At 46.1% G+C, this 26,818-nt stretch overlaps 18 protein-coding genes across 18 annotated transcripts; 11 read left to right on the top strand and 7 right to left on the bottom strand.

The window, feature by feature from the left end:
• Positions 1 to 27: 27 nt before the first annotated feature.
• Positions 28 to 1,371, top strand: KL928_005328 (uncharacterized protein; the record flags this gene model as incomplete). Its single annotated transcript, XM_043206125.1, has 1 exon — positions 28 to 1,371. One exon carries the CDS (start codon positions 28 to 30, stop codon positions 1,369 to 1,371), a length of 1,344 nt encoding a protein of 447 aa, XP_043057309.1.
• Position 1,372: 1 nt separating this feature from the next.
• Positions 1,373 to 2,575, bottom strand: KL928_005327 (uncharacterized protein; the record flags this gene model as incomplete). Its single annotated transcript, XM_043206124.1, has 1 exon — positions 1,373 to 2,575. One exon carries the CDS (start codon positions 2,573 to 2,575, stop codon positions 1,373 to 1,375), a length of 1,203 nt encoding a protein of 400 aa, XP_043057308.1.
• A 176-nt stretch (positions 2,576 to 2,751) lies between these two features.
• KL928_005326 (uncharacterized protein) lies at positions 2,752 to 3,801 on the top strand (the record flags this gene model as incomplete). The annotated part of the gene is made up of 1 exon (XM_043206123.1): positions 2,752 to 3,801. One exon carries the CDS (start codon positions 2,752 to 2,754, stop codon positions 3,799 to 3,801), a length of 1,050 nt encoding a protein of 349 aa, XP_043057307.1.
• Positions 3,802 to 3,931: 130 nt separating this feature from the next.
• KL928_005325 (uncharacterized protein) lies at positions 3,932 to 4,946 on the top strand (the record flags this gene model as incomplete). The annotated part of the gene is made up of 2 exons (XM_043206122.1): positions 3,932 to 4,645; positions 4,797 to 4,946. The coding sequence occupies 2 exons, from the start codon at positions 3,932 to 3,934 to the stop codon at positions 4,944 to 4,946; spliced, it is 864 nt and encodes a 287-aa protein (XP_043057306.1).
• A 29-nt stretch (positions 4,947 to 4,975) lies between these two features.
• KL928_005324 (uncharacterized protein) lies at positions 4,976 to 6,226 on the bottom strand (the record flags this gene model as incomplete). Its single annotated transcript, XM_043206121.1, has 1 exon — positions 4,976 to 6,226. The coding sequence occupies one exon, from the start codon at positions 6,224 to 6,226 to the stop codon at positions 4,976 to 4,978; it is 1,251 nt and encodes a 416-aa protein (XP_043057305.1).
• Positions 6,227 to 6,410: 184 nt separating this feature from the next.
• Positions 6,411 to 7,994, top strand: KL928_005323 (uncharacterized protein; the record flags this gene model as incomplete). Its single annotated transcript, XM_043206120.1, has 1 exon — positions 6,411 to 7,994. One exon carries the CDS (start codon positions 6,411 to 6,413, stop codon positions 7,992 to 7,994), a length of 1,584 nt encoding a protein of 527 aa, XP_043057304.1.
• Positions 7,995 to 8,219: 225 nt separating this feature from the next.
• KL928_005322 (uncharacterized protein) lies at positions 8,220 to 9,683 on the top strand (the record flags this gene model as incomplete). Its single annotated transcript, XM_043206119.1, has 1 exon — positions 8,220 to 9,683. The coding sequence occupies one exon, from the start codon at positions 8,220 to 8,222 to the stop codon at positions 9,681 to 9,683; it is 1,464 nt and encodes a 487-aa protein (XP_043057303.1).
• Positions 9,684 to 9,730: 47 nt separating this feature from the next.
• On the bottom strand, positions 9,731 to 11,284 carry KL928_005321 (uncharacterized protein; the record flags this gene model as incomplete). Its single annotated transcript, XM_043206118.1, has 1 exon — positions 9,731 to 11,284. The coding sequence occupies one exon, from the start codon at positions 11,282 to 11,284 to the stop codon at positions 9,731 to 9,733; it is 1,554 nt and encodes a 517-aa protein (XP_043057302.1).
• A 206-nt stretch (positions 11,285 to 11,490) lies between these two features.
• On the top strand, positions 11,491 to 13,125 carry KL928_005320 (uncharacterized protein; the record flags this gene model as incomplete). Its single annotated transcript, XM_043206117.1, has 1 exon — positions 11,491 to 13,125. The coding sequence occupies one exon, from the start codon at positions 11,491 to 11,493 to the stop codon at positions 13,123 to 13,125; it is 1,635 nt and encodes a 544-aa protein (XP_043057301.1).
• A 152-nt stretch (positions 13,126 to 13,277) lies between these two features.
• KL928_005319 (uncharacterized protein) lies at positions 13,278 to 15,005 on the bottom strand (the record flags this gene model as incomplete). Its single annotated transcript, XM_043206115.1, has 1 exon — positions 13,278 to 15,005. One exon carries the CDS (start codon positions 15,003 to 15,005, stop codon positions 13,278 to 13,280), a length of 1,728 nt encoding a protein of 575 aa, XP_043057300.1.
• A 131-nt stretch (positions 15,006 to 15,136) lies between these two features.
• On the top strand, positions 15,137 to 16,177 carry KL928_005318 (uncharacterized protein; the record flags this gene model as incomplete). The annotated part of the gene is made up of 1 exon (XM_043206114.1): positions 15,137 to 16,177. The coding sequence occupies one exon, from the start codon at positions 15,137 to 15,139 to the stop codon at positions 16,175 to 16,177; it is 1,041 nt and encodes a 346-aa protein (XP_043057299.1).
• A 218-nt stretch (positions 16,178 to 16,395) lies between these two features.
• Positions 16,396 to 17,958, top strand: KL928_005317 (uncharacterized protein; the record flags this gene model as incomplete). The annotated part of the gene is made up of 1 exon (XM_043206113.1): positions 16,396 to 17,958. The coding sequence occupies one exon, from the start codon at positions 16,396 to 16,398 to the stop codon at positions 17,956 to 17,958; it is 1,563 nt and encodes a 520-aa protein (XP_043057298.1).
• Positions 17,959 to 18,002: 44 nt separating this feature from the next.
• KL928_005316 (uncharacterized protein) lies at positions 18,003 to 19,919 on the bottom strand (the record flags this gene model as incomplete). Its single annotated transcript, XM_043206112.1, has 1 exon — positions 18,003 to 19,919. The coding sequence occupies one exon, from the start codon at positions 19,917 to 19,919 to the stop codon at positions 18,003 to 18,005; it is 1,917 nt and encodes a 638-aa protein (XP_043057297.1).
• Positions 19,920 to 20,076: 157 nt separating this feature from the next.
• Positions 20,077 to 21,036, top strand: KL928_005315 (uncharacterized protein; the record flags this gene model as incomplete). Its single annotated transcript, XM_043206111.1, has 1 exon — positions 20,077 to 21,036. The coding sequence occupies one exon, from the start codon at positions 20,077 to 20,079 to the stop codon at positions 21,034 to 21,036; it is 960 nt and encodes a 319-aa protein (XP_043057296.1).
• A 138-nt stretch (positions 21,037 to 21,174) lies between these two features.
• On the top strand, positions 21,175 to 21,564 carry KL928_005314 (uncharacterized protein; the record flags this gene model as incomplete). The annotated part of the gene is made up of 1 exon (XM_043206110.1): positions 21,175 to 21,564. One exon carries the CDS (start codon positions 21,175 to 21,177, stop codon positions 21,562 to 21,564), a length of 390 nt encoding a protein of 129 aa, XP_043057295.1.
• Positions 21,565 to 21,679: 115 nt separating this feature from the next.
• On the bottom strand, positions 21,680 to 23,008 carry KL928_005313 (uncharacterized protein; the record flags this gene model as incomplete). The annotated part of the gene is made up of 1 exon (XM_043206109.1): positions 21,680 to 23,008. The coding sequence occupies one exon, from the start codon at positions 23,006 to 23,008 to the stop codon at positions 21,680 to 21,682; it is 1,329 nt and encodes a 442-aa protein (XP_043057294.1).
• A 283-nt stretch (positions 23,009 to 23,291) lies between these two features.
• On the bottom strand, positions 23,292 to 24,902 carry KL928_005312 (uncharacterized protein; the record flags this gene model as incomplete). Its single annotated transcript, XM_043206108.1, has 1 exon — positions 23,292 to 24,902. One exon carries the CDS (start codon positions 24,900 to 24,902, stop codon positions 23,292 to 23,294), a length of 1,611 nt encoding a protein of 536 aa, XP_043057293.1.
• A 489-nt stretch (positions 24,903 to 25,391) lies between these two features.
• On the top strand, positions 25,392 to 26,818 carry KL928_005311 (uncharacterized protein; the record flags this gene model as incomplete). The annotated part of the gene is made up of 1 exon (XM_043206107.1): positions 25,392 to 25,566. A coding segment is annotated over one exon (175 nt), but the record flags the coding sequence as incomplete, so codon positions are not given.

Genomic DNA, 26,818 nt, shown 5'->3' with positions numbered 1-26,818 from the left:
CTCAGATAAGTTGTTTTAATATTTTCCATGACAAGTTATCTCCCTGTTGAGAATGGCACACGGTCGTTTTGGCTGAGTGCCGAGACAGAGTTTGGCTCTACAAGGACGACACAGGACCTTCCCTCAGAAGTTGACGTGCTGATCATTGGTGGTGGTTATTCAGGAGCCACCACAGCGTACTATTTGCTGGAAGGAAAAAACCGGCCAGAGTCCGTTCTCCTGCTTGAAGCCAGAACTTTGTGTTCTGGGGCCACTGGCCGAAACGGCGGCCATTTCAAGCCCAGCTTTTACAGCTCCTCAATTGCCCACACCGAAAAGTACGGCCAGAAAGCTTGTGCCGATATCACTAATTTCGAAATGGCACATTTAAAGGAGTTGAGAGAGGTGCTCGAAAAAGAGAAGGTTGACTGCGAGTACATTGTCACCAGAGGCTGCGACGTGTACACGTCCGAAAAGGGCGCCCAGAGGGCAATTGCAAATTTCCACCACATGATGGAAAATCCGTACGTTGAAAATAAACACGAGTTCCAGCTGCATGTCGGCGACCGTGCAAGAATTCTCTCGAAAATGCCCGAGGCTCGGGCCTGTGTGACAGGGCCTGCGGGCCAGATGTGGCCGTACAAGCTGATGGTTGCATTACTAGGAATATGTGCCACCAAAGGACTCAACATCCAAACCAACACCCCTGTGTTGAGCACTGAAAAGCAAAAGAATGGAAGATACTTGGTGCACACCAAAAGAGGCGACGTCGTTGCCAAGTCTCTTGTCATTGCCACCAACGCGTACACTGCGTCCGTCGAGCCTTGTTTTGAGAACAAGATTGTCCCCATCAAGGGCATTTGCAGCCACATCGTCTCGTCCGGAACCCATCCTCCGGCCCATCTTACAAATTCCTACGGACTCCTTCTTCCTCAGAACAGTGACTACCTAATAAACCGGCCAGACGGCTCCCTTATCCTGGGCGGCGCCAAAGAACATCTTTTTCCGTACAAAGAGCGCTTCTACAACGTTGTGGACGATAGCACGCTGGTCCCAGGTGCTGAAAGCTACTTTGAAGGATACATGGAGAAAAACTTTTACAGCTGGCAGAACTCCAAGTCGGCGGTTGCCAAGGTCTGGAGCGGTATAATGGGCTACGCCAATGACGGTCTGCCGTATGTGGGTGAGCTCGAGGAGAACAAATTTATCCTGGCCGGATTTGGTGGCCACGGAATGCCCCGGATTCTCCTTTGTGCAAAGGCCGTTGCCAAGTACATCAAAGGCGAGTCCAGCGAGTTCGAGGTTCCCCGTCCATTTTTGGTTACTCCTGACAGAATGGCCCGGACAGAAAACGGCGTTCTTGCGTCTCTACAAGCTGTTGTTGAAAAATAAATTATTTTTTTCTCAGTGCCAGTAGCGGACTCTTGTTCACTTCGTAATCCCTAAGCTTTTCCCAATTGTGTGCATCCAGACAGGCCTGGCGGGATAGCAGCACAGCAGGACCAGCGCGTGCTCTGACGTCGTCCTTGTACGCATTGATCATCTCCTGCCACGAGATCTCCTCTTTCTGACATCTCTCCAGTAGATCAATAAAAAGCTTAACGTCTGCAATGGCGTGGTTTCCGGCCTCTCCCCTGTACATGACCATGGCATGGCACGCATCTCCAACCAGAATGATCTTGCCTTGCTTGTCGTCAAAATCGGCATATGGCCAGTCGGAAAGCCGTATCTCCATGAACCGGTCGGCCGCTGCCACCATTTTTTCTCGCAGAAACATGAGATTTTCGTTCAGGCCCGAAGATACTCTTCTAATAACGGCAATCTTATCTTCCACAGTGTCAAACTTCTCGACAGCCTTGTCGGGACAGTTCCAAGAAAAGTTCACCTGGCATTGGTAAAAAGTGGATTTGTTGTACGCTGGCGAGGAAAGCAGAGAAAACCAGAAGAACGTGTTATTGGATGGTATTGTTCCTTGGAATAGCAGACTGTCGAAGTGTTTTGAGACCTGGTCGTACTCCTGCTGGGTAAGTTCGACAGTGGATCCCAGAAACCTGACTGGCAGATCATAGAGCTGGTAATTGCCTGGATTAGTGAACCGTCTTGTGACAGAGTTGCTTCCTTCGGCCCCAACCAGGAGTTTTCCAGTAAAAGTTCTACCGTTCTCGCATATAACTGTCACTTCAGTGTCAGTGGTTCTAACCTCCACCGTCTTGCAGCTCCAATTAACGTCAATTCCCTCTAACAACGTCTTTCTGATCTGCTCCCGTCTGACTCGCAGTCTTCTGGATGGAGGAATGTGAACTAGCGATTTGGCAGTTTCCGCGTTGATATACACAAAGTTTCCGCTGTCGTTTAAGTGAAAGTCCTCGAGCACCTGGCATTCATAGACTTTTTTTTGTATCTCTTCCGGCAAAAGTGAAAGAAAATCATTCAAAGCCCAGTGCAGGGTGATTCCCCATCCTTGGCCGCGAGACGAGACTGATTCGTCCCTATCGAAGATGATATATGGGATTCCCAGCTGTTTGAGAGATTGCGCTGTGAGCAGGCCAGCAATTCCAGCTCCCGAAATGAGAATTGGCAGTTGATCCCAAGACATTATTTTCTTTGGGTTGGAAAATCGGTCTTTTTATTTTCAAGCCCGTTGGTCCAGTAAAGATAAAAAAATCTTATCGCTGCGGAATTATTACATAAAGTAGCCGGCGGGTTTCGCGAGTACTCGTAATATTTATAGTCCCAGTATTTAGTCTCCGAAATCAAATACTCTGCGACAATATGAGCGGACACGAGGCAATCAACCCTATCCACCCTTCGATGGTGGGCAAACTCGACCCGGAATTTGAAAAGATGTACAACGAGCACGTTGCCAACACCCCGAACCGTCCTATTGATCTTCCCATGCTAAGAAAGAATTACAATAAAATCTATTCCTATGGCACTGCTCCTGCACCAGAGATCAAAAACATCGAAAACATTACGTTTCCAAGCTTTGATGGCAAACAGGTCGCTCTACGAATTTACCGGCCTAACGACTACTCAGAGTCTGAGAAGTTGCCTGTTCACCTCGATTTCCACGGAGGCGGTGCAGCAGTTGGTGATCTCGACACCGAGGCTCACATTCTGAAAGAGTACGTCGCAAGAGCAAGAGTTGCCGTGGTGGACGTTGACTACCGACTGATACCGGAGCACAACTTTCCTACCGGTGTCAAGGACTGCTTCGAAGCCACCAAATACGTCTATGAGCACGCGGACGAGCTTGGATTTGATAAAAATTCCATTTCTGTCGGAGGTGTTTCCGCTGGCGGCCACATTTGTCTGTCTGTAGACCATCTCTGCCGCGACATTGGGCTCAAGCTGGTGCTGGTCTGTGCCGGTACACCGCAAATTGCCGATATCTCGAGCGTCAAAACGGCAGCAGACTCTCCATACCAGTCCATCAAGGAGTGCGAGTTTGCCCCTACTCTAAATTGGGCACGTTTGAAGTGGTTTGACGACATCAAATGGCAATGGCTCGAGGATTTGACCGAAGAGCAAAAGCAGAAGGAATTGGCGGAAATCGGATGGCTGAGAGATCTGATGCTGGCTACAAATTTCAAGGGATTGACCAAAACTCTCGTCTTCACTGCTGGCCTGGATCCTTTGCGGAGCGAAGGCCTCGAATACGCCAAAAGGCTGATGGATCACGGGGTGGAGGTTGTGTACAAGTGCTACGAGGGCGTGCCACATCCTTTCCAGCACATGAACAAGAACCTCTGGCAGGCACGGGACTTCATCTACAGAACGTCTCTGGAGCTGGCTCTGGCTCACAAAACTTTAACTTTTTAGATAATGCGGAATTAGACCTTATCACACCGATAGTAATTATCTTCGTAAATTCCACCGGCAGCTTTCTCGAATTCCGCCCGTCGCTGGCGCAGGTTTAAAAAGATATCTACATCCCATATCTTTGCACATCATGACTCTCGATTGGACAGTCCCGAAGGGTTCTGTTGTGCTTGTCACCGGCGGCACTGGCTTTATAGGCGCACACTGTATCCAGGTTTTGCTTGAGAATGGATTCAAGGTCAAGGCTGCTGTCCGGTCCAAAACTAAAGGCGAGCAACTAGTCAAGTCGTTTGAGCAGTATAAGCCTGCGCTTAGCTTTGGAGTCATAGAGGATGTGAGCGATGACGACTCATTGACTCGTCTTGCTGAAGGCTGTTCTGGAATTCTACACCTGGCAAGCCCTTACACCTATGCTGTCAAGGACTTTGCAAAGGAACTGCTGGACCCAGCCCTCAAAGGAACACAGACGGTAATGGAAGCTGCTGCTGCTCACAAATCAATTAAAAGAGTGGTCATCACATCTTCGTTCGCGGCGGTTTTCGATGCAACCAAGGGTTTGCAACCAAACGTTGTTTTGACCGAAAAGGATTTTTCTCCGCTGACATACGAGGATGGAGTCAACACCACGGATCCGGCTGTGGCATACAGAGCATCCAAGATTGTTGGAGAAAGAGCGGCCTGGAACTTTATCAACGAAAAAAAGCCTTCTTTTGACATTGCTGTCCTCTGTCCACCTATGGTGTATGGTCCCCTTGCAACTACGGAGATGCTTACGTCTTTAGACAATTTGAATTTCAGCAACTTGACTATCTGGAAAATGGCCACTTCTGGGTCAGCCGCACCAGTCCCGCCCACGAAAGGTCCTGTCTATGTGGATGTGCGGGATCTTGCGTTCGCTCATTTCCGTGCGCTAGTCGTGCCGGAAGCGGCCAACCAAAGATTCATGGTTTCTGCCGGGGTTTACAGCAACCAGGAGATTTGCGATGACTTGAGAGATAATCTTAGCACTGCAAGAGCAAAGCACGTTCCTATCGGAACACCCTATAAAAATGCAGAGCCGGATCATTTCACTACAGACTCGTCCAAGGCAATCGACATTTTGGGTGTTAAATTTAGACCAATCAAGAACTCAGTTTTGGATCTAGTTAACCAATTGTATAGCTATATTGAGTAACTACAAAAGTCCCATCTGTTTTGCCTGCTCTTCAATATCGGCTTTAATATCGTAGCCACAAATCTCAGTAATGGTCAGCTTGTCAGGCCGGTCATTATCCTTGCTGGACCATCCAATACGCTCGTTCAAATTTTCCCGCGCCCTTAGGGATGCTGCTTGGATTCTGGTAGCACGAGGTTTGCGAATTTTCTCATACAGCTTGAGACCGTCTGGCACGGAAAATTTGAATTGGTCGCTGAAAATGTAGCCAATGGCAAAGGCGTCCTCAATCGCCGTGACAGCACCGAGGGACTGGTCAGGCATCATTGGGTGGATGGCATCTCCTATCATCACAACCTTGCCCTTTTGCCAGTGCTCGTAAGGCTGGTGAACATACAGTCTCCATTGCTTGATATCGTAAGCAATCTTGAACAGATCCAACACCTTTGGGTCCAAGTCGGGAAACGTGCCACAGAGCTCTTCAACAGAAGCTTCGTCGTTCCAGCCACCCATACGAAGGTTGTTTTTCACCGCTGGATAGAAGCAGTAGCAGGAGACCACCTCGCCGCCTTTACAAGGAGACATGACAATTTTGTCAATTCCAGAGGAGCCCGGAGTTCCTCTCCACCAATATTCGATGGCCTCGTTTTTAGAAAAGTCAGTGAGACCCTTGGCCAGCACTTCTTTGGTTTCAAACAAGCACCTAAAGCAACAGGAAGTCGAGGACTTGAAATTTGGCGGGTTTCCAATTTGCTCACGAGTCAGAGACCGGATTCCGTCAGCAGCGACAATTAGATCGTGCGTGGCCTCATGACCGTTTTCGAAAGTGATCTTTCCAGACTCTGCGTCCACGTTCAACGCTTTGTGGTCCACTAGAAGCTTGCAAGGAATGCCCTCTCTATTTTCATCCAAAGCACACTTGAGAAGCAAGTCGTGAATGTCGATTCTGTGAAGATTGTAGTAAGGCACTCCAAAAGACTCTTCGTAGTCTCCGAGGTCGTAGACCCCAGTTATCTCACCGTTGTCGAATTGACGTTTGATCAGCTTCTTTAAAATCACCGGCTTGGTCTCCAGCAGAGGCACGCCAAGCTCCTGGAGCAGCCTGCCTCCGTTGGAAGCACAGGACAAACTAGCACCAACTTCTCCTGCGTAGTGATATCTCTCATATATTGTCACCTCGTGGCCAAATTTGCGAAGGCTGATGGCTGCTGTGAGACCAGCAATTCCGCCACCAATGACTCCAACGTTCAGGTTCTGCTTTTTTTCAGGCATTTCTTGCAAACAGCACCATTGACGTGCAACTTAAATAACCATCCCAAAATCCGAGCCGGAGACTTTTTTGTTTGTTCCGCTCGGAGATTTTCTTACGATTTGCGCTTATCTTTATCTTATCATGTGAACTTTTTTTCGCTAAAAGTCAAATAATAGATGTGCTCGATTTGTATATATGCCACACATGTCTGCCTGTTTAAATGACCGTTTCAGTATGAGCTCAGACAAGAACACTGTTGAGATTGTCTCCGAAGACCTGGCTCACAAGACACACCCAATAACCTCGGTGTTGAGTGCGCAGAGTAACATATTTGCAGATGAGGACCAAGACATCACTCTCGGATTCATAAGAGAGTACGAGAAAAATGGACTCTCGTCGCTGGCAAATGTGGATCTGAATGCCATCACAAAGAAGGTTGACAAACAGATGATGCTGATCATGTTTCTGTGCTACACCTGCCAATTTATCGACAAGGTCGCTTTGAATTACGCTAATATTATGGGTCTGAAAAAAGACCTGGGTCTGGTCGGTAACCAGTTTTCCGACCTTGCAACCTACTTCTTCGTTGGATTTCTTATTTTTGAGCCGATTCAAGGCTTTTTCATCCAGAAAATCTCGCCCACAAGAGTGTTGGCTGTCAATGTCATGTTATGGGGTGTGCTGTGCATGTGCAGCAGCGCAGCGACTAATTTTGCTGGAATGATCACCGTGAGAGTTCTCTTGGGCTGCTCGGAAGCCGCAATTGCACCGTGTTTGGTTCTTATCACCGCTTCCTGGTACACCAGAGGCCAGGCTGCCTTCAGAACGGGAATTTGGTACTGTGGTTTGGGAGCTGGACAAATTATCGGAGGACTCATCTCTTTTATATTCCAGCAGATTTCTACTTCGGCGCCTTTCAAAGGCTGGAAAATCATGTTCCTTGTGATTGGTTTCGGCAATCTCTTGGTGGGACTCGCCGCCTACTTCTACCTGCCCGTCAACCCTGTCGAATGCAAATTTTTGACTCAGGACGAAAAATACGCTCTAGTCATAAAGCTTAGCGAAACAAAAATTGGTGTGCAGAGCAAGAAATTCGTGAAATCGCAAGTCTGGGAAGCTCTAAACGACATCACGCTGTACCTGTTTTTCATTATTGCCTGCACCATTTCGTTCTCCTCTAACACTATTACCACCTTTTCTTCTGTTGACATTCTCTCGTTCGGCTTCACGTCAAAACAGGCTGCGCTACTGAACATGCCTTCTGGGGTCGTCTCAATTGCCTCCACGCTGCTCTCGACTTTCTTCATTATGAAGGGCTTCCACAGGGGACTATCAATCATGGTTCTCTGTATCCCTGCAGTTTGTGGAGGTGCCCTGCTTTCCTTCTTGCCAAAATCCAACCAAGCTGGACTTCTGGTTGGAATATACATGATCAACACCATTGTTGCACCGTTGGCCATTATATACGCGTGGGTTGGTAACTGTGTTGCCGGCCACACGAAAAAGATCTGCTTCAATGTTGCCGTCATGTTTGGTTTTGGTCTCGCTAACATTCTCGGACCGCAGTCGTACAGGGCAGACGACTACCCGGACTACATTCCGGCAAAGGTAAGCATGCTCGCAACGCAGGCTGCTACCATTGTGATCGCTGCCCTGATCAACCTTGTCTACTTTTTGAGAAACAAGAGAAGAAGTAAGGAGCCAAAAAGAGCCATGGACGAGGATGTCGCTGCCGCCTACCTCAACAAAACCGACTTTGAAAATCGTTCTTTTAGATACTTATATTGAGACTGTTGCCGCGTTCCGGGCTGTGCAAATTATAAACTTCGCTTATCAGTAAAATAACTTAGATTTGAAAATATGACTGTAGCTCCAAAAAAACGAGCCTGTGATTGGTGTCATACTTCCAAGCAGGTGTGCCTAGGAGGATATCCGTGTGACCGGTGTTTTCGAAACGGGTGGAACTGCACGATTCAGCGGCCAGTAAAGAAGATAGGAAGACCGTCAAAGCCGATGGGCGATAAAACGGAGAAACCGCGAAAATACAACAAGAACGGGTGTTTGACTTGCAAGCAACGAAAGCGCAAATGCGAAAATGAGACCTGGCCATGTAAGCTGTGCTTGCGGCTTGGTCTTAGGTGCAGTGGAGCGGCTGATACCGCGGCCTCTGCCGAATTCTTGTTAACGAAGGAAATCGATGCTTTCGACGAGCTCAAGGAAGCGGAAAAAATGTACATGAAATATTTTGTCAACGAGGTGGCACCGATCTTATTCACCAAAAACCACGCCCATGTGTTTCTCAAGCAGGTAGTCAATCTGGCGTTCCTGTATCAGCAGGTCAGAAACCCTATTTTGGGGATCGCTGCCACACACCGCTCTTGCAAGTTAGACCATGAGCTGTCCTCCGTTCGTGAGCTCAGTCCGGCCTATCGAGACTCGATCACCTACCGCGCTCGCTCGAAACTGTCTGAATACCCCCAGTGCTCAGATGAGATTGAGCTTCTTTCCGTGTTGTTGTCTGTGATGATGGAAATCCTCGTTGGAGATAGTCTTGACTGGTTTCAGTTGCTTCAACGCGCTTACAGAATTCTCGAGAGGTGTGGTGGTATTTTTTCTCTTACAAACGACAAGGACGACCAGCTAAAGCTGATCAGCGTTCAGCTCTTTTGTTATCTGGATTTTGTGTCTAGTTTGAGCACATGCAACCCGCCATATATCGAGATGCAGCAAATGAATCAGTTTGAAACTAGCGACAGCATATCCGAATCCCTGGAGGAGTTCGATATTGAGGGTCTGGTAGATGAGAGTCTACTGTCGAATACAGAAATAAACTCGCGGTTTGTCTCGTCGCTACTGAGTGACAGCGACACTTCAAATATACTCAAAATTGAGCTCGGGTTCAAGTTTGGCATTGCGGGTGACATATTCAAGATCATGGGCAAGATATCTGCCCTGGCAAGTCTCCGCAAGCTACGTGGAAAAGACAGCAAGTACGATATCGAGTTCAATCGGTTTGCCAGCGAGATAGAGATGAAGTTGCAAAATTGGGATGTCCCTGAGGAAATTAATTTTGAAAACATCTCGGATTTTCAGAGGACGCAATACGCGTTGGCATTGCAATGGGCTTGTTTCTTGCGGTTGCATCAGATACGCTACGGATACAACAGGGACGACTCGAGGCCTAAGGGGTGTCTGATTAACATTCTGCAGGCTATCGAGTCCATTCCTGAAGGGTCACAGCTGGAAAGTGGACTAATGGTCCCTCTCATTCTTGCTGGCTCCGTGGCCAGTCGGGAAGATGACCGTAGACTCATACTGAAGAGGATGAGGAATATCAGAGGAACGCTGAAGTTTCCGTACATTCAGCGATTTGAGATGCTGCTGATGAGAATCTGGGAGCGGGACTCGCTGGATGGCAATTTTGTGAACTGGGCAGCCGTCAGATACTACGAGTTTCCAGGGCTGGTGATGTTTTAGCTGGCACCGAAACTGGTGCCACGATAATTAACGAGGCGCGATAAAAATTATATACGATAACGGAACTCTGGGTTCTGGCCGTCTGTCAAATCTGCAAACTCCATGTTCTCGACCGGCTTGTACTTGTCGCCCAGCTGTTCTCTTTGCTTATCTCTGCGACGATTCTCCATGACATTTAGCACCGTGAGAACAATCATCAGCACGATGGCTCCGCAGTAGCATCCGACGACCGTTGCTTTGGCCTTTGGGTAGTTTGGTGCGTCTGAAGACTGGAAGGTTTGAGGCCCAATGATATTTCCGCAAGAGTAGCCAACAAGCGAGATGGCGTTTGCAACGAGCTTTTTGGTGTGTCCAGCTGTGTTGGAGGTGACACATGACGTGACCAAAATGATACCAACAGGAGCCACTCCAAGCAGATAATAGCCTGCAAGCTGTGCTTTTTCCTGGACGCCGAAGGCAAGCAGACAGGACGCAATCACGACCAGCACCATGTACGAAACACCCAAAATCATTCTTTTCTTGATGAATATGGAGAGGTATCTCAACGCAATGAGACCCACGCACTCCACACCTCCCAGAGGAGCCTTAACCAGTAAGGACTTGATGGAAGAATATCCCATGGACTTGAGCAGGATGGTTCCGAATCCACTGATACCCCCGTTGGGGATGGCTACCAGAATTCCAATGGCGAAGTAGATCCAGGTTCTCACGTCCGTGATACATTCGATCAGCTGGTATTTCTTGAAATGCCTGTTTCCGAATCCCTGGTTGTTTCCTCTAATTCTTTCCACCACGTTGAGCTTTTCTTTGTGAGTCAAGAATCTAGCCTGTGCTGGAGTGTCCGGCATGATCAGCATGATCAGCAGTCCGTTCACAATGGTGGCAATGCCAATAATCATAAACAGAACCTTGTACGCCTTCATGGTGTACTCTCCTGATCTCTCAAAAAGGCCGTAGGAAATGCCCGAGAGAACGACAGTGCCGAGACCGTTGAATCCGTAGAAAATCGCGGTCCGCCCAAAATGTTCGGTGTGTCTGTAGTACTGGTTGAGTATAACGACGAAAATAGGAGAAACAAAAGACTCAAGCATTCCCAGCAGTGTTCTAAGAAGAACAAACGTAGCATATGACTTTGCACTAACATGCAAACATTGTATAGTTCCCCAGATGACAATGAACGTGCTAACTGCCTTGATGATTGGCAGTTTCTGTAAAATGATCGCAGAAAACGGTGCCGCACACAGGTAACCAAGATAGAAGCAAGAATTGGTCCACGAGTACATCTGTCCCTCCATACCGTAATCGGTCTGGATTCCCATGACTGCTGCAAATCCGATCGACGTCTTGTCCATGAACTGGATCATGTACAGAAACGAGAAAAGAGGAAGGACGATACAGTCAAGCTTGAACAGCAATTTTCTGTCTTCTTGCTCAGAGAACACTTGGTGGTCAGCCTCCTGGGCCAGATCCATAGCCTGGTCAACATCGTCAGTGATCTGGACAATCTTTCCTCTTGGGGAGATGATCGTCGTTAATGGCTGGCCGTGTTCGACCTCCATCACCCCGACAGATTCAGATTTTTTAGAATAGTCGTCGGTCATGTTTTGATCTTATCTGGGGAATAAAGAGCGTTATATATGCTTGATCCGTGCTTTTTCATTGCATCCGATAAGTTGTTATCAATAATCGAATTTTTCGTCCGAGCGGCTGAGATTTCTCGACCGCACCCTCCAAAGATATCGTCACAATTTCCTTTTTGGTAATCTGCACACTATAAATATAGCGGATCTTTTCCCGTCTATTAAGCATGGGTCAACAAGTCTCAACACAGGGGACCACACCTTACAGCGTGTCTATTCCGGGACACGGAACCTTGACCGGTTACACTTTCAATTCGCCTAGAACAGGCAATACCTCCGTTCATCGATTTGCAAAGGTCCCTTTTGCCAAGCCCAGCACTCCCGAGAACAGATTCAAGCTCCCTGAGCCTCTTCCTTCAGACTATGATTATACTGGGGATTATAAGGAATTTGGTCTCAAATGTCCTCAGCCTTCGGTTCCTCACCCTCAATTTAGATATACCAAGTCGCCAACCGAGGAAAACATCTTGTACTCCAATATCTGGGTTCCTGCTTCGGACAAGTACAAGCCAAAAGATGGATGGCCAGTTTTAATCTACATCCACGGTGGGTTTCTTCAGTATTCTACGCCAAACAATGAGATGTTCAATGTCCACGAGATGTTGGACGACGAAGACTTCACTCAGAAGTTTATCTTAGTGGCGCCCGGGTACAGACTCAACATGTTCGGGTTCCTGTCATCCAAAGAGCTGCTGGAGGAGGACGAAAAGTGCTCTAATCAGGGATTTTGGGACCAGAGACTGGCGATTGAATGGACATACAAGAACATCAAGCACTTTGGAGGAAACCCAGACAAGATCACAGTTGGAGGCATTTCCGCCGGAGCATACTCCGCGTTCTTCCAACTTGCCTATGAACTGTACCATCCGGAGGCTGAGCAGATTATCAAGCAGGCCATGTTCTTCTCTAACATGGTCTACGTTCAACCGAAGACAATTGCTGAAGTGCAGAATCAGTTTGACGAAATAATTGACAAGTTGGGCATCGATCCGAATGCATCATCTGCAGAAAAGTTACAAAAGCTGAGATCTCTAGATACTGGTTTTATTGAAGATTTCATTCCCACTCTTTCATTGCATACCTTCAGAGCAGTCACCGATGGTCATTTTATTTCGCCAAATCTCATCAGGGACATTCGTTCAGGAAAGCACGCCAAACTGCTTTCCGAGAAAGGAGTTAGAATACTAATTGGTGAGGTTGACAATGAGCTGGTCAAGTATTCCTACCTCAATACCCCCCAGACTGTTTCAGAACTTCCTCTTCAAGTTGAGAACTACTATCCAAAAATTGTGGTTCCTACTCTGATGGATTTATACGGCGCTGAAAAGCTCGATGAGAATTCCCCAGACTTCAAAGAGGACCTGAGAAAAGTTTATGGTGCGATCATTTCTGACGGTCAAGTCTATGCCTCCGCCAGAGGATACATCAACTCTCTGGTTCAAAATGGATATCCGGAAAACCACATTTACAGATACAGAATTAGCTTCCGTGCTAAATGGCTCGACCAACACATCAGTCCGGACTTGAACGTTCCTCATGCATGCGACGCACATCTGTGGTTCTACTGCCTCAGAGAGGGGTATACAGAATCCGAAAGGCTTGTGATTAATAAATGGTTGCAACCATATCTTCAGTTTGTGAACTTTGAACAGGACATCGCAGAGTGGCCATCCTCTGATGCCAAAAAAATCAGACTTCTCAAAAGAGACGGCCAGGCGGAGTACGTTGAGGATCCAGATTGGGACTGGGGAGTCAAGGTTGCAACAGCAGTTTATGATAAGCAGATCGAGTGCCCAACATAGATTTAATTAATTACCATAATTAAAATACAATTATTTGAGCCTTGCAAATATAGTTGAGCATGAGTCAATTTACAACTAGCAATGAAATGTCCCGAAGTGCACTTCTAGGACTACACAAGCACAAGATGACAAGCCACTTACATTATTATAGATTATAGCACCTCATTCTTAACTTTGATCACCCCGTCAAATCTTGTGAGTAACACAGCTGGCCACAGTACCTTGATTTTTTCCAGCGAGTGGACGCATCTTCTCACCAGTGGCGCCCTGATGTCACCATTCACGTAATCAAACAGCTCATCTGCGGTATACTGTTCATCGATCGGAAGCATACGGAAATTTACTTCTTGATCGGGGTGCTGCTGGATATGTCTCAGAATGATAGTCAAGGCTTGAAATGGGTATGAGTTTCTGATCACCCATAAGCATGCTGGCTTACACCGAAGACCCAGCTCAATTTTCATAATAGACTCATTAACCAACAGCAACGACTGGAGCAGGAGACTATAGCTAGGATCGTCCAAAGAGTCTTCTGAAGACATGACGGAATCCCTCAATATGTTTATGAGTAAAGCTGACTTACGGACTCCCAGCCTTCCCTCAGTGACTAGCCATTTTGCATAGATCGGATCAAGACTAAAATCATTCAAAAGCCTGTGGCTCAGACTGTTCACCAGTCGTTGTGTATCAATAAAGCGTTCAAATATGGAATCATATTCACTCTGAGTGGTAACTCGAATTTTATTCATTTCTGCAATAACGTCTCCCCAAAGGATTCCGTTGTGAAACTGTATGGACAAATAGACTGATGAATGGTGGTCTAGATCAGTTGGGAGGTTTTTGTAGGTCTCGCAGAAATCTCGGTGCATAGTTGGGGGCAGTCCACTGTAGTACGATGACAGCGAGTCCATGTACGAAACGAAACTGTAGAGGATGTATCTTAGGGAGCTTCCAGATGACCGAGTCGAAAAGTTTCTGTGTAGACCGGCTATCTGGCACAAACGGCTGAGAGATGCTATTTCGCTGTTTTTCCCAATGCAGTTTAGAGATCCAACATAGTAAATAAGGGTGGCCGCGACAAGAGAAGACATTGAGGGTGAGTTCATTATGCTTATCCAATGCTTGATATTTTCAATGGCACGAAAGCTATTGAGCTTGACAGTTTCAAAATCTACCTTGTCACTATTATGTTGCATGCTTCCGTAATGATACATATTGGACAGCTGATTCACCAGCGAGCTACTAAAAAGCACTGCTAGTATTTCGAGAAGTCCATTGAGATCTCTGTATTTTTCCTGCGTATTCCACAACTGCCCGTAGTGAATGAAAAACTCCTCCTGATCCACAATGGGAATATATGGATGAATGTTTTCAAAAAAATACACCACAAGAAAGTTGCAGTCCTCTCGAGACGGGAGTCGCTCAACCAGGTCGCGAACACCAGATAAAGGCTTGACAGGCTTTGTAAAGTCAAAGGCAACGCACTGGTCATGGTCGTCGTGACCAAGGCCTACGATCGTATTGACATTGGACTCCTTTTCAGCAAACGGGAAAAAGAAAAGCGAGAAATACTTGGAGTACTCGCCTGTAGAGCTGATGATCAAGTTGAAATTCTTTTTTTCCAGGGTCCTTGTTTCAGGAACAAGCTGTGTATTTGAGTCAAGCCTTTCGGCGCCCAAATCATATTGATTTTTATTTCTTGGCTGGCCCTTGTATTTTCTACTATAAGTTCGCTCTATAATCTGCTCCTCGGTGAAATAGTCACAGTTTTTGCCTAAACGTGCACATCGTCTGCATTCTGGTTTTTCTCTCCCACATTTTCTCTTTGAAAGATAGCACGCTTTGCAAGAAGTTATCAGCCGCTTTCTGGTGATAATCATTGTTTAGCGAGAGTGCGGTCGTAAAATAAATCGAATGATTACCAGCAAACTTTGCGGCCGAGAAATTTGATTATTATCACCGCAGCCACTGCTAATATAAGCGAGCCAGAAAAAAAATACTTGATCACATCATGAGTGATACTTATGTTGTTGTGGGAGCTGGTATAGTTGGACTGTACACGGCATATACGCTGGTGTTTGAAGCAGGCGTCAGTCCAGAAACTGTAACGATAGCCGCAGCGCATTTACCAGGCGACCAGAGCATCAATTACACTTCTCCTTGGGCCGGTGGTAATTTTTCATGCATTAGTCCTGGGGATAAAAAGTCTCTTTCCTACGATCGTTATACGTATACCCACCTGGCGGAGCTCCAAAAAAAGCTTGGAGGTCCGTCATGTGGTCTGGACATGAGGCCAGCTACAGACTATTTCCACAAGTATCCTCCTGCCAAGAAAATGGAGTCTTTAAAGGCGTACGTGAAAGACTTTCGCATTCTTGAAAAAAGTGCACTGCCTACGGGAATTGTTTTTGGAATCAGCTATACTACCTGGAACTTCAATTGTCCACTGTTCCTGCAAAACTTGGCCCTGTACCTGGAAAAGCTTGGCGTTACTATCATCAAAAAGAAACTTGAACATCTGTCGCAAGCCTTCTTATCACCAAACACTAAGGTCGTTCTCAACTGCACCGGAATTGGCGCAATAACCTTGGGCGGTGTGAAAGACACCAATGTGTATCCTACGCGCGGGCAGGTCGTGGTTGTCAAAGCTCCACATATTCAATTCAACATGTGTTTGTGGACAAACGAATCTGCAACCTACATTATTCCGCGGCCAAACTCAAACGGAGAACTTGTGATGGGAGGTTTTTTGCAAAAGGGTATCAGCACTGGCGACACCTTTAAACACGAAACCGAGGATATCATCAAAAGGGCAACCACTATGGCCCCACTAATTCTAGAAAAGCCTCTGGACGTGGTGAGAGTGGCTGCAGGACTTAGACCCTCGCGTCATGGAGGGCCTCGGATTGAGGTCGAGGAAGTGGAAGACGGAAAATTTGTCGTCCATAATTATGGAGCCTCCGGATACGGATATCAGGGGGGATGGGGCATGGCCCACGATGCGGTCAGATTACTTATCAAAGCGCAACGGGGAAGCTCGGCGGCGTTATAGCGGGGATAGTTTCTTATCGGAATACTAAAAATTAAAAAGAACCGGGTATTGCGGCCGAATCAGGTAAATGTAAGTCGAAGAGATCCCTTTTTCACAACAATATGCATGATAAAAAATTTGTCCGATAAGCGATAATGTGAATATATAATAAGGTCATCAACGTGCGCCGAAAAAGGTCGAGGAGGTTTTTTAGCGTCCAGATTTTATAATTTTAGGAAATGACGACTGAGGAAAAGACACCTACTCATGTTAGCCAAGATGCTGCAACGTCTTTGGAGAGTGGACTAATGCCAGAGATCAGCAAGATGGATAACGTTGCCGTTGAAAAGAAAGATGCGGTTTTGTCCAAGAAAATGTATCTCATCAACAACGCGATTGATGAAATTGGGTTTACCTGGTACCACGCGAAACTCTTCTGCATTGCAGGATACGGGTATTCTGTCGACTCTCAAATGGAAATGATTCAGTCCTCTGTCCACAAGTATGTCGCGTATCAGTTTGGAACTGGATTCCCTATAGACACTGAAATTTCGTATGTTGGACTAATTATTGGATCGATTTTCTGGGGTTTCGGTGGCGACCTTATTGGAAGAAGATTATGCTTCAACACGTCTTTGCTTCTGACTTCTATGTTTGGATTTTTGGCCGGTGGTATGAGTTCCATGTCCACCTACTGCATTTTTGTGGCTCTCGCTAATTTCAGCGCGGGTGGAAACTTGGCAATGGACGTTGCTGTGTTTCTGGAGTATCTCCCATTTAAGTACCAGTACTTGAACACTGTCATGGCCGCATGGTGGGGAGTCGGTCAAACAACCACCAACCTTTTGGCCTGGGCATTTCTGCCAAATTTCTCTTGCAGTAGCGCAGACTACTGTCCTTCAAGCATCAACAGAGGCTGGAGATACACCTGGTATGTCAACAGTGCGATTGTTTTGTTTTCTGGTTTGCTTCGCCTCTTCTGGTTCAAACTTGACGAAACTCCTAAATTCTTGGTGTCGGTTGGAAGAGATGCCGAAGCCGTTGAAAATTTGCAGAAACTTGCGAGAAAGTACAATAGAAAATGCTCTTTGACATTGGAGCAGCTTCAGGAGTGTGGTGACATATCCTCTGAATACTACACAGCCTCTGAAGACGGGTGGGATCCAAAGAAAATTCTTTCGATTGTCCGTCACCACTGCAAGATTCTTTACCAAGACAAGATTAACGCATGGTCCACAAGCTTGGTTTTACTCTCATGGCTCTTCATCGGAATCTCGTACAGTGTTTTCTACAACTTCCTCTATATCTACATTGCGTCTCATGGAGGAGATACGGGAAGTTCCACCTATATCGTCTACAGAAACTCGTCTCTGGCAAACTTTGTTGGCATTTTCGGTCCTATAGTTGCGGGATATATCATTCTTATTCCAAAGGTTGGCAGAAGATATACGATGAGTTTTGGAGCTGTTGCTACCATGGCAATTTTGTTCGGCTACACAACTGTGCGGACAGCGTCAGGAGATGCAGGGTTCAGTTCTGCTACCTACTTCTTCATCAACATTTACTATGGATGCTTGTATGCTTACACGCCAGAGGTGCTTCCAGCACAAGCCCGGGGTACGGGTGTCGGACTTGCTTTGGTGGCTGCAAGAGTCTCTGGAGCTTTTTCGCCAGTCACTTATTGGTATGGAGAGCAATCAGGTTCTTCGATTCCAATTTGGGTTTGTGGAGGGATCATTGGATCTTTGGGCATAATATCGGCTCTGCTTCCATTCGAGCCATCGAAACAACGTTCTGTTTAGTCTATAAATATTAAAAAAATGCTGTTTTATATTTTAGCGAGCACTCAGTCAAACATGAGCTCCTTCAAGTTAAATGGTTCCTCAAATAGCGAGTCCCACGACTCCTTGGCAGAATCCGGGAATGGATTCAAGGGTCGTATACTATGCACGGCGGAGACGTTGCTGGCTGCGCTTAAGCCAAATGCGGGGGTGTCCGGCACCTCCTGTGTAATTGCTTTGTCTTCTATCAACGGAATAGCTCCATTATGAGAAAGAAGGGAGATAGATTCTGAGTCAAAGGGTCCAAAATGCGAGCCGCAATCAAATAAGAATTTGTTTTCCAGACTTCCTCCGCCAATTACCTGCTCAATAGTGTTGTGATGTACTGTCTCTAGAATTTGCATGGCGCTTCGCGCTGGCGGACAATGGATCTCCAGTTTTTGTAGTAGGTCTTTGGTTACTTCCATGGTATGTTCGAGCTTCTCGATTGTGTCTGCGAATAGCCGGAGCTGTGCACAGTTTATGAAACAATAAAGCACCGTCAACCCTGACTGATAAATGGAGTAGACGGATAGGTATCTATAGTTAATTCTTCGAGTCTGGCTCAGAACCTCGTAAGTAGCTAGTATCTTGATGCTGCTCTCAAACAAGCTCATAAACTCATTGAATGTGAGACACTCGGGCGACATATTGTCTGGCTTGTAAAGTCTCTGTAACTGTTGAAAATATGTGAGTATCAAAAAATTCTTGGAAGATACAAAAGCTTGCTTTACTGCTGAATTTGAACTGTTTTCAAACTGTAGAGCTTGGACAAGCCACGAGTTCAACTCTACATGCATCTCATGTCTCCAATTTGCAACGGATTTACTCATATTTGACAAAGCTTTCTTGCTGCTGAACTGTTGAATCATTGACTGCAGCTTTCGAATCTTGAAGAATAGTGACGAAATGGCAAGCCTGTGCTCACCCACAGACACCTCGTCAAGGTTAGTTGTGATATCTGTGTCATTTAAGCCGAAAGGTTTATTAACATAGCAGCATATTTGGCGGTCGAGCGCGTAGCAGCACCAGAAGAGTCTCCTATAATAGCTGCTCCCAATATCTTTCACCACATGCTCCTCGTGCAAGTCCATGTCGATACATAATCTCATTGCGTTTGCTATGACATACCATATTCCTGGAGAAACGGGTTTCAAAAGACCAAAGCAGCATATTAGAAGAAGGGACTGTAGGATCTGCATTTGGGAGCTGAAGTCACGATTGTCTGTTCCTGGAGAAATGGTCTTCGCTAGGAAAATCTTTAGTTGCACGATTGAGCTCAGGTAGAAGCTCTGAGATTTATCGCTCATGTCGCCTGTGATTGCGGTCCCAATGGCAAGTGTTATGTAGAGTACGAAAAGCTCCCAGTGAGACAGACTATCAGGAGACTGATAATGCTTGGAGCTCAATTTGTACAAGATGGTTTCGTCTTCAACTATTGGATGCTGTATCCAGGCTATTTGGTAGTAGTTGGAGATCAGCTGTTCGCATTCTGCCTTTGAGGGTGGGAGCGGCTCCCATCTGTCTAGGGGCTGATTTGAGTCAATTTTGCCATAGATGGAAATTTTCGTAAGCTCGTTGTCAACCGTTGGAGAGCTGCTTCTGAACGGAATCATTGAGAGCACAGTTAAGTGGCTCATCGCCGCTACAGATGGACTATTCACAGCACCAAAACTCTCAAATATGCTTGCATATTTTGCTAGTCTGTCTTCCAGAAGCTCTACTCGTTTTTCAAGCATTCTGATGGACGGCTCTTCCATTGGAAGGGGGCAAAACACATCTGGATAATCGGCTCTTGGTCTGAGCTGTCTTGTCGAAGAGTCAAGTACCATACACTCCACGCCAAGCCGACCGCATCTAGAGCACCTGGGATACTTAAAGTCGCATTTGTGCTTTAATGAACGGCATTTTTGACATGCCGTTTTCGATCTGACTGGACCCATTAATTAAGATTTTAATTTTAATTATATCTTTTTTTTATAGCTCCATGCGGCCCGAGGAGTCGGCCCGAGTCGGCTAGCATATTCGGTCGCTGATAACTGATTGTATAAAAAGAAGATAAATTCCTCGCCTCGATAATTCCTAGTGACATTCGAGACTATGACTTACGTTGAGCGGACCATACCCAAGATCAGCCTGAAGAATAAAGACCAGCGAAGAGAGGAGATTAAGGATCAGCTTTTTTATGCAGCCAAAAATATTGGCTTTTTCACTCTCTGTGAACAGGATTGTCCGTCGCGAGACGACATTGAAGAGATGTTTCAGCTCTCTCAGAAATTCTTTGGCCTTCCCCATGATGCCAAAATGAAAACGCCTCATATCAAGTTACTGAATTCGGGATTTGAGTCTTGCTCCCAGATTAGACCTTCCACCGGCACCGCAGATCAAAAAGAGTCTTTGCAATTACAATATCACAGAATCAATCAGAACTGGCCAGCTGAAGAGGATGTTGGTAGGGAATGGAGAGAGAAAACAAAAGCTTTCATGGAGAAATGTCAGCAACTGAGCAATTTCGTGATGGAGTTGTTTGCCGAGGCTTTAGGATATCCGACGGACTTTTTCACAAAAGCCCATATCATCAGTTCCGATACAGCTCAGACAACTTTGAGACTTCTGCACTACTTCGATACCAGCGGCAAGAAGTTTGATGGCAACTTCTGGAGAGCAGGACCGCACACGGATTTTGACTGTTTGACTCTTTTATTCCAACGAACTGGTGACCATGGCTTAGAAGTGTGTCCGGGTCGCGAAGCTCACACGGACTTTGGCTACTCAGATAAATGGACACCTGTTCCGTCCAAAACTGGCGATATTGTGATCAACATTGGAGACATGCTGATGTCCTGGTCAGACGATATTTTGAAATCTAATTTTCACAGAGTTCGACTTCCTACTCCAGACGAGAACCAAGGGGACCGCTACACCATTGCATTCTTCAACCAAGCTAATACTGATGTTGTCATTCAGGGCCCTCTGAAAAAGTACCCCCCAGTGACCGGAAAGGAGTTCATCGAAGAGGCGATGAGGAAAAATTTCGAGAGGCTGCAGAACGGTGCCTAAGTTTTTTTCTTTTGTATCTAGTTACGATGCATGAATTATTTTATCATATCTATTCAGATAAGCTAATTGAGGTAATCGGCTTCATCCGACACTTAAAAACTTTTCCGTTTTTCTCGATAACCAATTTATTTCACGTCAATGCAGCAGGTTTCCTGGGAAAAGCTACAAGCTAAAGGCAACCCATTACTCTCCCCAGCTTACAAAAGTAACGGCCACGTTTTTACATCCGGAAACGTCGGTAGTCGACCAGACGGAACGTTTCCGTCGGATGTCGCTGAACAGACGAAATTGGCAATTCAAAAACTGGAGAAAGTCCTTCAGGCATCCGATTCCTCTCTTTCTCAAGTTCTGAAGGTCCTTTTGTTCATTGCCAATCCAAAGGACGCTGCCACTGTCAACTCTGTATACAAAGACTACTTTCCTCACATGCCTTCCAGATCTTGTGTTGTTGTGGGGTTCCCAAACAAGCAAGTGAAAGTTGAACTCGAGTGTGTAGCCAGCTACAACCAGAGAGATTCAAAGTTATAAACTAATTGACCAGGATCTACTCCTAAATATTGGTCAAAATTTTTTATTCAAGCTACAATCGTGTATCATCTAAACTGTTACAGAACATAGCACTGACCTGCTCAGCCGTAGGTATCTAGTTGGCTTCAAAAGTTGGCTTCCAATCCCAGTAAAATTTGATTTCTTTAGGTGCATCGTCTGGGAGCTCACAGGCCGACGCATAGTCAATTTCTGGAGTGATAATGTCTAGGAAATCCTCTAGTGGACAGGAGTAGCCTGGCCCTGAGGAACATCCTGGAACAGGATACACCTTGTCGTTTAAAATGGTTCTCACGAAAGAGGTATCAGAACAGTTCAGCTTCTCGACAATAAGTCTGGCTCCTTGAGGAACGAGTTCAGAGGTTTTGAAACTTCTGTGGAAATCGACATCTTCAGTTCCCAACTCGGTGTCAGTGATGAGCCCAAGAGCAGTAATATAGTTCAACAAGTCGTTGTCGTGGGAGAACGAAAACCAAAGTTTGCCGTCTTCTTGCAGCAACTTCGCGGTAGCATTGGCATAGACGCCACCAGCCACGGCACTCATGTTGTAGCCCGGTCCGAATTGGTAAAATTTGGTGACATCGTTATCATATTGGAAGGCAATAAAGGCCTCTCTCGAAACGGCGTCGCAAAAGTTCGATTGTCCCTTAACATTCGTTTCGTACGCACAGTAGGCTCCCATGGTGGAAATGTCATCAGCGGTGATATTGAAGCCGGGAGATAGCTCATTCAATCTGTCTGCTTCTCTTTGGAAGATCTCGTCACCAAACGAGTAATCGTATAAAGAATCGTTGAATGTTGGACAGTTGGACTTGGTGGTCAGAGTGTTCGCACCTCTGCTGGTATCCGTCTCGTTGATGACCTGGATGGAACAACTGTCGTCATAGTCCAGCCCGAAAAAGCCACGGCCAAAAAATCTTGCGGTTTCAACAACTCTGTCCTGGCTTGCAGCAAATATAGGCAAAACTTCGCTTGTATTCACTAACGAGTCATACCTTTCTCTAAGATAGGTACCAAACTTGAAGGCATGAAGCAAACCCGAGTACATGCCCTTTGTAGTTTCAAGTTCATAGTTATTTGTGTCTGGAACAAAATATTCCAGATCCTCAACAAAGGCCAGAGGTCCTTTGTAGTTGGTAACGTTGGCATTCTTGAGTTTCTTGTAAAGATTGTTAAACTTCTCTCCAGTGCTTTCGGTTGGATACCTCTCTCCGTGTCTCATGAATAATTGAGCTTGTTCAATTTCACAGTGCGGAGGAGTTTCCAGTGGAACGCCGAACCCGCTATGTTCAACAAAGGGTCCAGCGCCGGTCATGAACTTTAGTAAGTTGTACTGATCGGAGGCAACCTGGTCGTAGCCAGGGTGCAAGATAAGGCCATTGGCCACGATGGCGCCCAGAGTAAGAGTCGTTGCAAAGGAAAACATTGGGGTTAAGAGTGAGGTAGATTGACCATATTTATAGTGGAGTATCGAGGATTATTTTATTATTTTACTTACCAATCCCGGTGAATATATTGCATGCAGGATTGTAGTCCACGAGAATTTTTAGCACGTGTGATAAATTAGGCCCATTATGGCCGAAAACTACTATACAACATCCCAATTCTCGCTCTATTGCCTCGAAAGCGCTCGTGCTTCCTGCAGCTTGCATATTATTACCGTAAACGAACTCTCGCTCATACCCGGATATGTCTTTGGCGATGGTCGATCATAGAGGATATATAAAGTTCTTGTTTTGGAGATCTGTGAGGTCGAGATTAGCAATGTCGACTGCCTCCTCAATCGTCTTTCCCGTCTCTGGGTCTTTCACCAAAACGACTCCCTTGACGCTGTCATCATCTCTTGCTGCCAGTCTCTCCTTATTTCTAGCTTTGAGGATGTAGTGGATCACAAACGCAACCACAGTTGTTCCAAACCATGAGAGCACAATTTGGATAGTCCAAGCAGCATAGTACCGTGGTCCCGTACCGTGATCAGAGTATCCTTGCTTGCCCTTCCAAAGCTGCGGCGAGATAATGTTTGAGACACCGTAAGACACCATCAGCATCAGGTGCCTTACATAACGTTTGGTGTTACCACTGGCAGCAGCAGTACTCCATCCCAGGATGACAATGTAGGCCAGTGCAAATGTGTTTCCCGCAAGCACCAGCATCGCAAGCAATGCGAGCTTGTTGCTCCAGGGAATTGTCACCATAGCGATACCACTAGCCACTGCCGGCATGCAGCCCAAGAAAGTGGCCCAATGGCTCTGGTTGGGGAAATAATAGATGAAGACGGATCCAAATATCATGTAAGCCCAGGAGAACCCTGCTCCGGCAACGCTGACAAGAGTGGAGCCCAAGTTGGACACGCCCAAGCCGACATAGAGAAGATTTTGCTGGTATGCGAGGTTGTTCGATAACATGACCAAGAACATTGCAAGCGAAAAGAGCCAGGAAAGAGGGTCACGAAGGCACTCGACAATTTGGTCGCGCTTGATCACAGTTTGCGTAATGGATGAAGAGCTTGTGGCGTGAACCTTTTTGATGAGAAAGTATTTCTCTCTCGTCGTGAGAAATTTTGCTGTTGTAGGATCTGCAGGGTACCAAACCCAGCACACAGCAGTAACAACCAACGTCATACCACCAGTAATGATCATGAAGATCTTCCATGGTGGAATGGTTCCTGTTGCGTACAGAACTCCATAGGCAATGAAACCTGCGATAATATTTGGCGGACCAACACAGCTAACCCAGAAAATAGGCTGGATCGTGGCTCTTTGTTGGGGAGTGAAAAACTGAAGCATGGTCACCTCCAATGCGGGCACAACCACACTTTCTGTGACACCAAGCAGCAGACGGAGGAAAATTAAACCGGCAAAATTGTAAGCGGCACAGTGGCAGAAAACTAAGATGGCCCAGACAAAGAGCGTAACAGTCAGGAAATATCTTTGATTGACCTTTTGCAGCACAAAGTTCAAGGCCTGGCCCACAGTATACCCCGTGTAGAAAATGGAGTTCAAGTCATCGTACTCCGCAGTTCCGATTCCTGTTGAGTCATATAGTCCGAGAATCGATGCATAAGATAAGGTAGCTTTGTCAATATACAGCATGGTGTTGATGATAGAGACAAGCGAAATAACGGCAACCAGCACCTTCTTTGTCATATGGGAGTCCTCTTCGTCTGTGAGCGGCGAGTTCCTGAATTCCTCATCGTGGAGCTCAAGGAACGCTAACGTGCCGTCTGCGTTTTTTTGGTCCACGACAGCGGGCACTTTTTCGCCATCTGAAAGGATCTTGGTCACAGAAGCTGTGCGCGAGATAGAAGCCTCCTTGGACATTTTGATGAACAATTCTCAGCAGATCGAAAGCGCATTATATACTGCCCAAACGATTGATCGAAATAAAGGTGTGGCTCGCATCACACCACGGAGAAGAATTGCTTAAAACGGATAAAGAAAAAAGAACTCTTGCACCGCCGTACGCACAGCCGTGGAAGACCGGAATTCGGGACAGAGAATAACGTTTCTGCCGTTCAAGCACTATGCTGTATGAGTAGCTGCCATAGTCTGAAGACAAGGAAACCCATTTACTGCAGCTGATGACCTCAAAGGAGGAATTCAAAGCGAGTAAATTTTCTCCGAGTTTTTTTTTTACGAAATCTGTCATCGAAGCGTTGACTTAATTGCATAAACGGGATCAAATCATGAAAATACATTATAATAGAAGCCACAGCTGGCAGGGTCCGCAAGCCGGCACATGGGCCGAGGTAAGGCTACACCAGTAAGAAATCTGTATGCAAGTCATGAATGATGCTGGTACATCGCAACATGATCGGAGACCCACACCCCGTGTTCCCTAAAAAGAGAAGCAAGTCCGAAGGACACAGATCAAACTGTGGCTGGAAAGGTGTAGCCAATTTGCTTCAATCATATAAGTCTGTTGCGCTTCACAATGGATCCTCGAACTGGGTCAGCTGTGAAGTCGTTAAAACAGCCTTGGGACGTAGGGATGAAAAATAACTGCTATGTAAACAAGGGGTTTAAATAGTATCATGCAGAGCACCCCCGAATTGTACTCAGTACGGTAAAATACAACAAAGCTTGGCGAAAATATATTCATGAAATTTTTCACCCCCAACTGAGCCTTGCAGTTGATGATTATCACGAAGCCAGACAACTTTAAATGCCTCATAGATCGCAGCCTCTAGTCTTTTGTCCACTCTGCTGCGCGTAGACGCATATCGGTGTAATATGTTCATAGATGTGTAATTTACCAATCTCCCAAAGTACTAGCCAATAACACTCAATGGAAGTCGAGAAATGGGATTAGCATGGTTTTTGATGACATGAGCTAAGTGACACCCATTTCAAATCAACACGGGATAATTGTCCCCTTGTATAGCGTCATGCGGTTTTGATTGCAGAGAGTTTCAGTTATGTATACCCTACTACTAGACTGTCTTGAGAGAATTTAGGGCCCTAATTCATCATCTTCGGGTCGATATTTAATCTTATCAATACATTTCGACTTGGAACGGATACCCTCGTTATCTCTTTGTGGGCTAGGCAAAATACCAGGCAACATTCACTATACATATGGGACACTTCACAAAAACTCAAAACAATCTCATAAAGAATGTAGGGAAACCATAAAGATGAAATGCCAACTATGAGTCTCCCAAATCACTGGTCTCGGCTGTTTTCAAATCATCAATCCAACTGCGGCCAAAAGGCAAGCGACAATTACTCGTGTCCGTTATTACATTTAAAAAAGGAAGAACTCGACTTGAAATAGAGCCAAATGAATGACACGTAGATTCTGAATTGCCATGAAAATTTTGGTTGGGGTTAGACCTATGTGGGAGAATATCATAAGCGAGGTGAAGCTAGGTGCTCCACGAATCCTCACTATTGAAAGATATGGCTTGCGTGACTAATGCGTTGCCTATTTGACCCCTAATTTAAAATGAGACAGAATAGGATCTGCCAACGGACCAAGTTTTGGTCTGCTTAACTCAGATTGCCCCTATCTGATGCAAGAAAAGATTGTGCCAGTTCGTTACATCAGTGGCTCTTACTGGAAAATTCACACGCACTGGTTGAGCAATGAAATGTGGAGATTTCCCTGATATTTGCATTATCTCATCTAATAAGATATGTACCATTGGCAAGATTCTCGCTGATTCCGGACGAGTTTCTGGCGGAGGAGGACCACGCGCGGTCGCACCAGATCACGGCGCGCGGGTTCTCGCGGG

This window comes from Ogataea angusta (assembly GCF_019207475.1).
Source record: "Ogataea angusta isolate 61-244 chromosome Unknown 61-244_NODE_14_length_139412_cov_88.040155, whole genome shotgun sequence".
Taxonomy (NCBI): Eukaryota; Fungi; Ascomycota; class Pichiomycetes; order Pichiales; family Pichiaceae; genus Ogataea; species Ogataea angusta.
The sequence above is the reverse complement of the archived record's forward strand: the minus strand, read 5'-3'. Positions and strand labels throughout refer to the sequence as shown.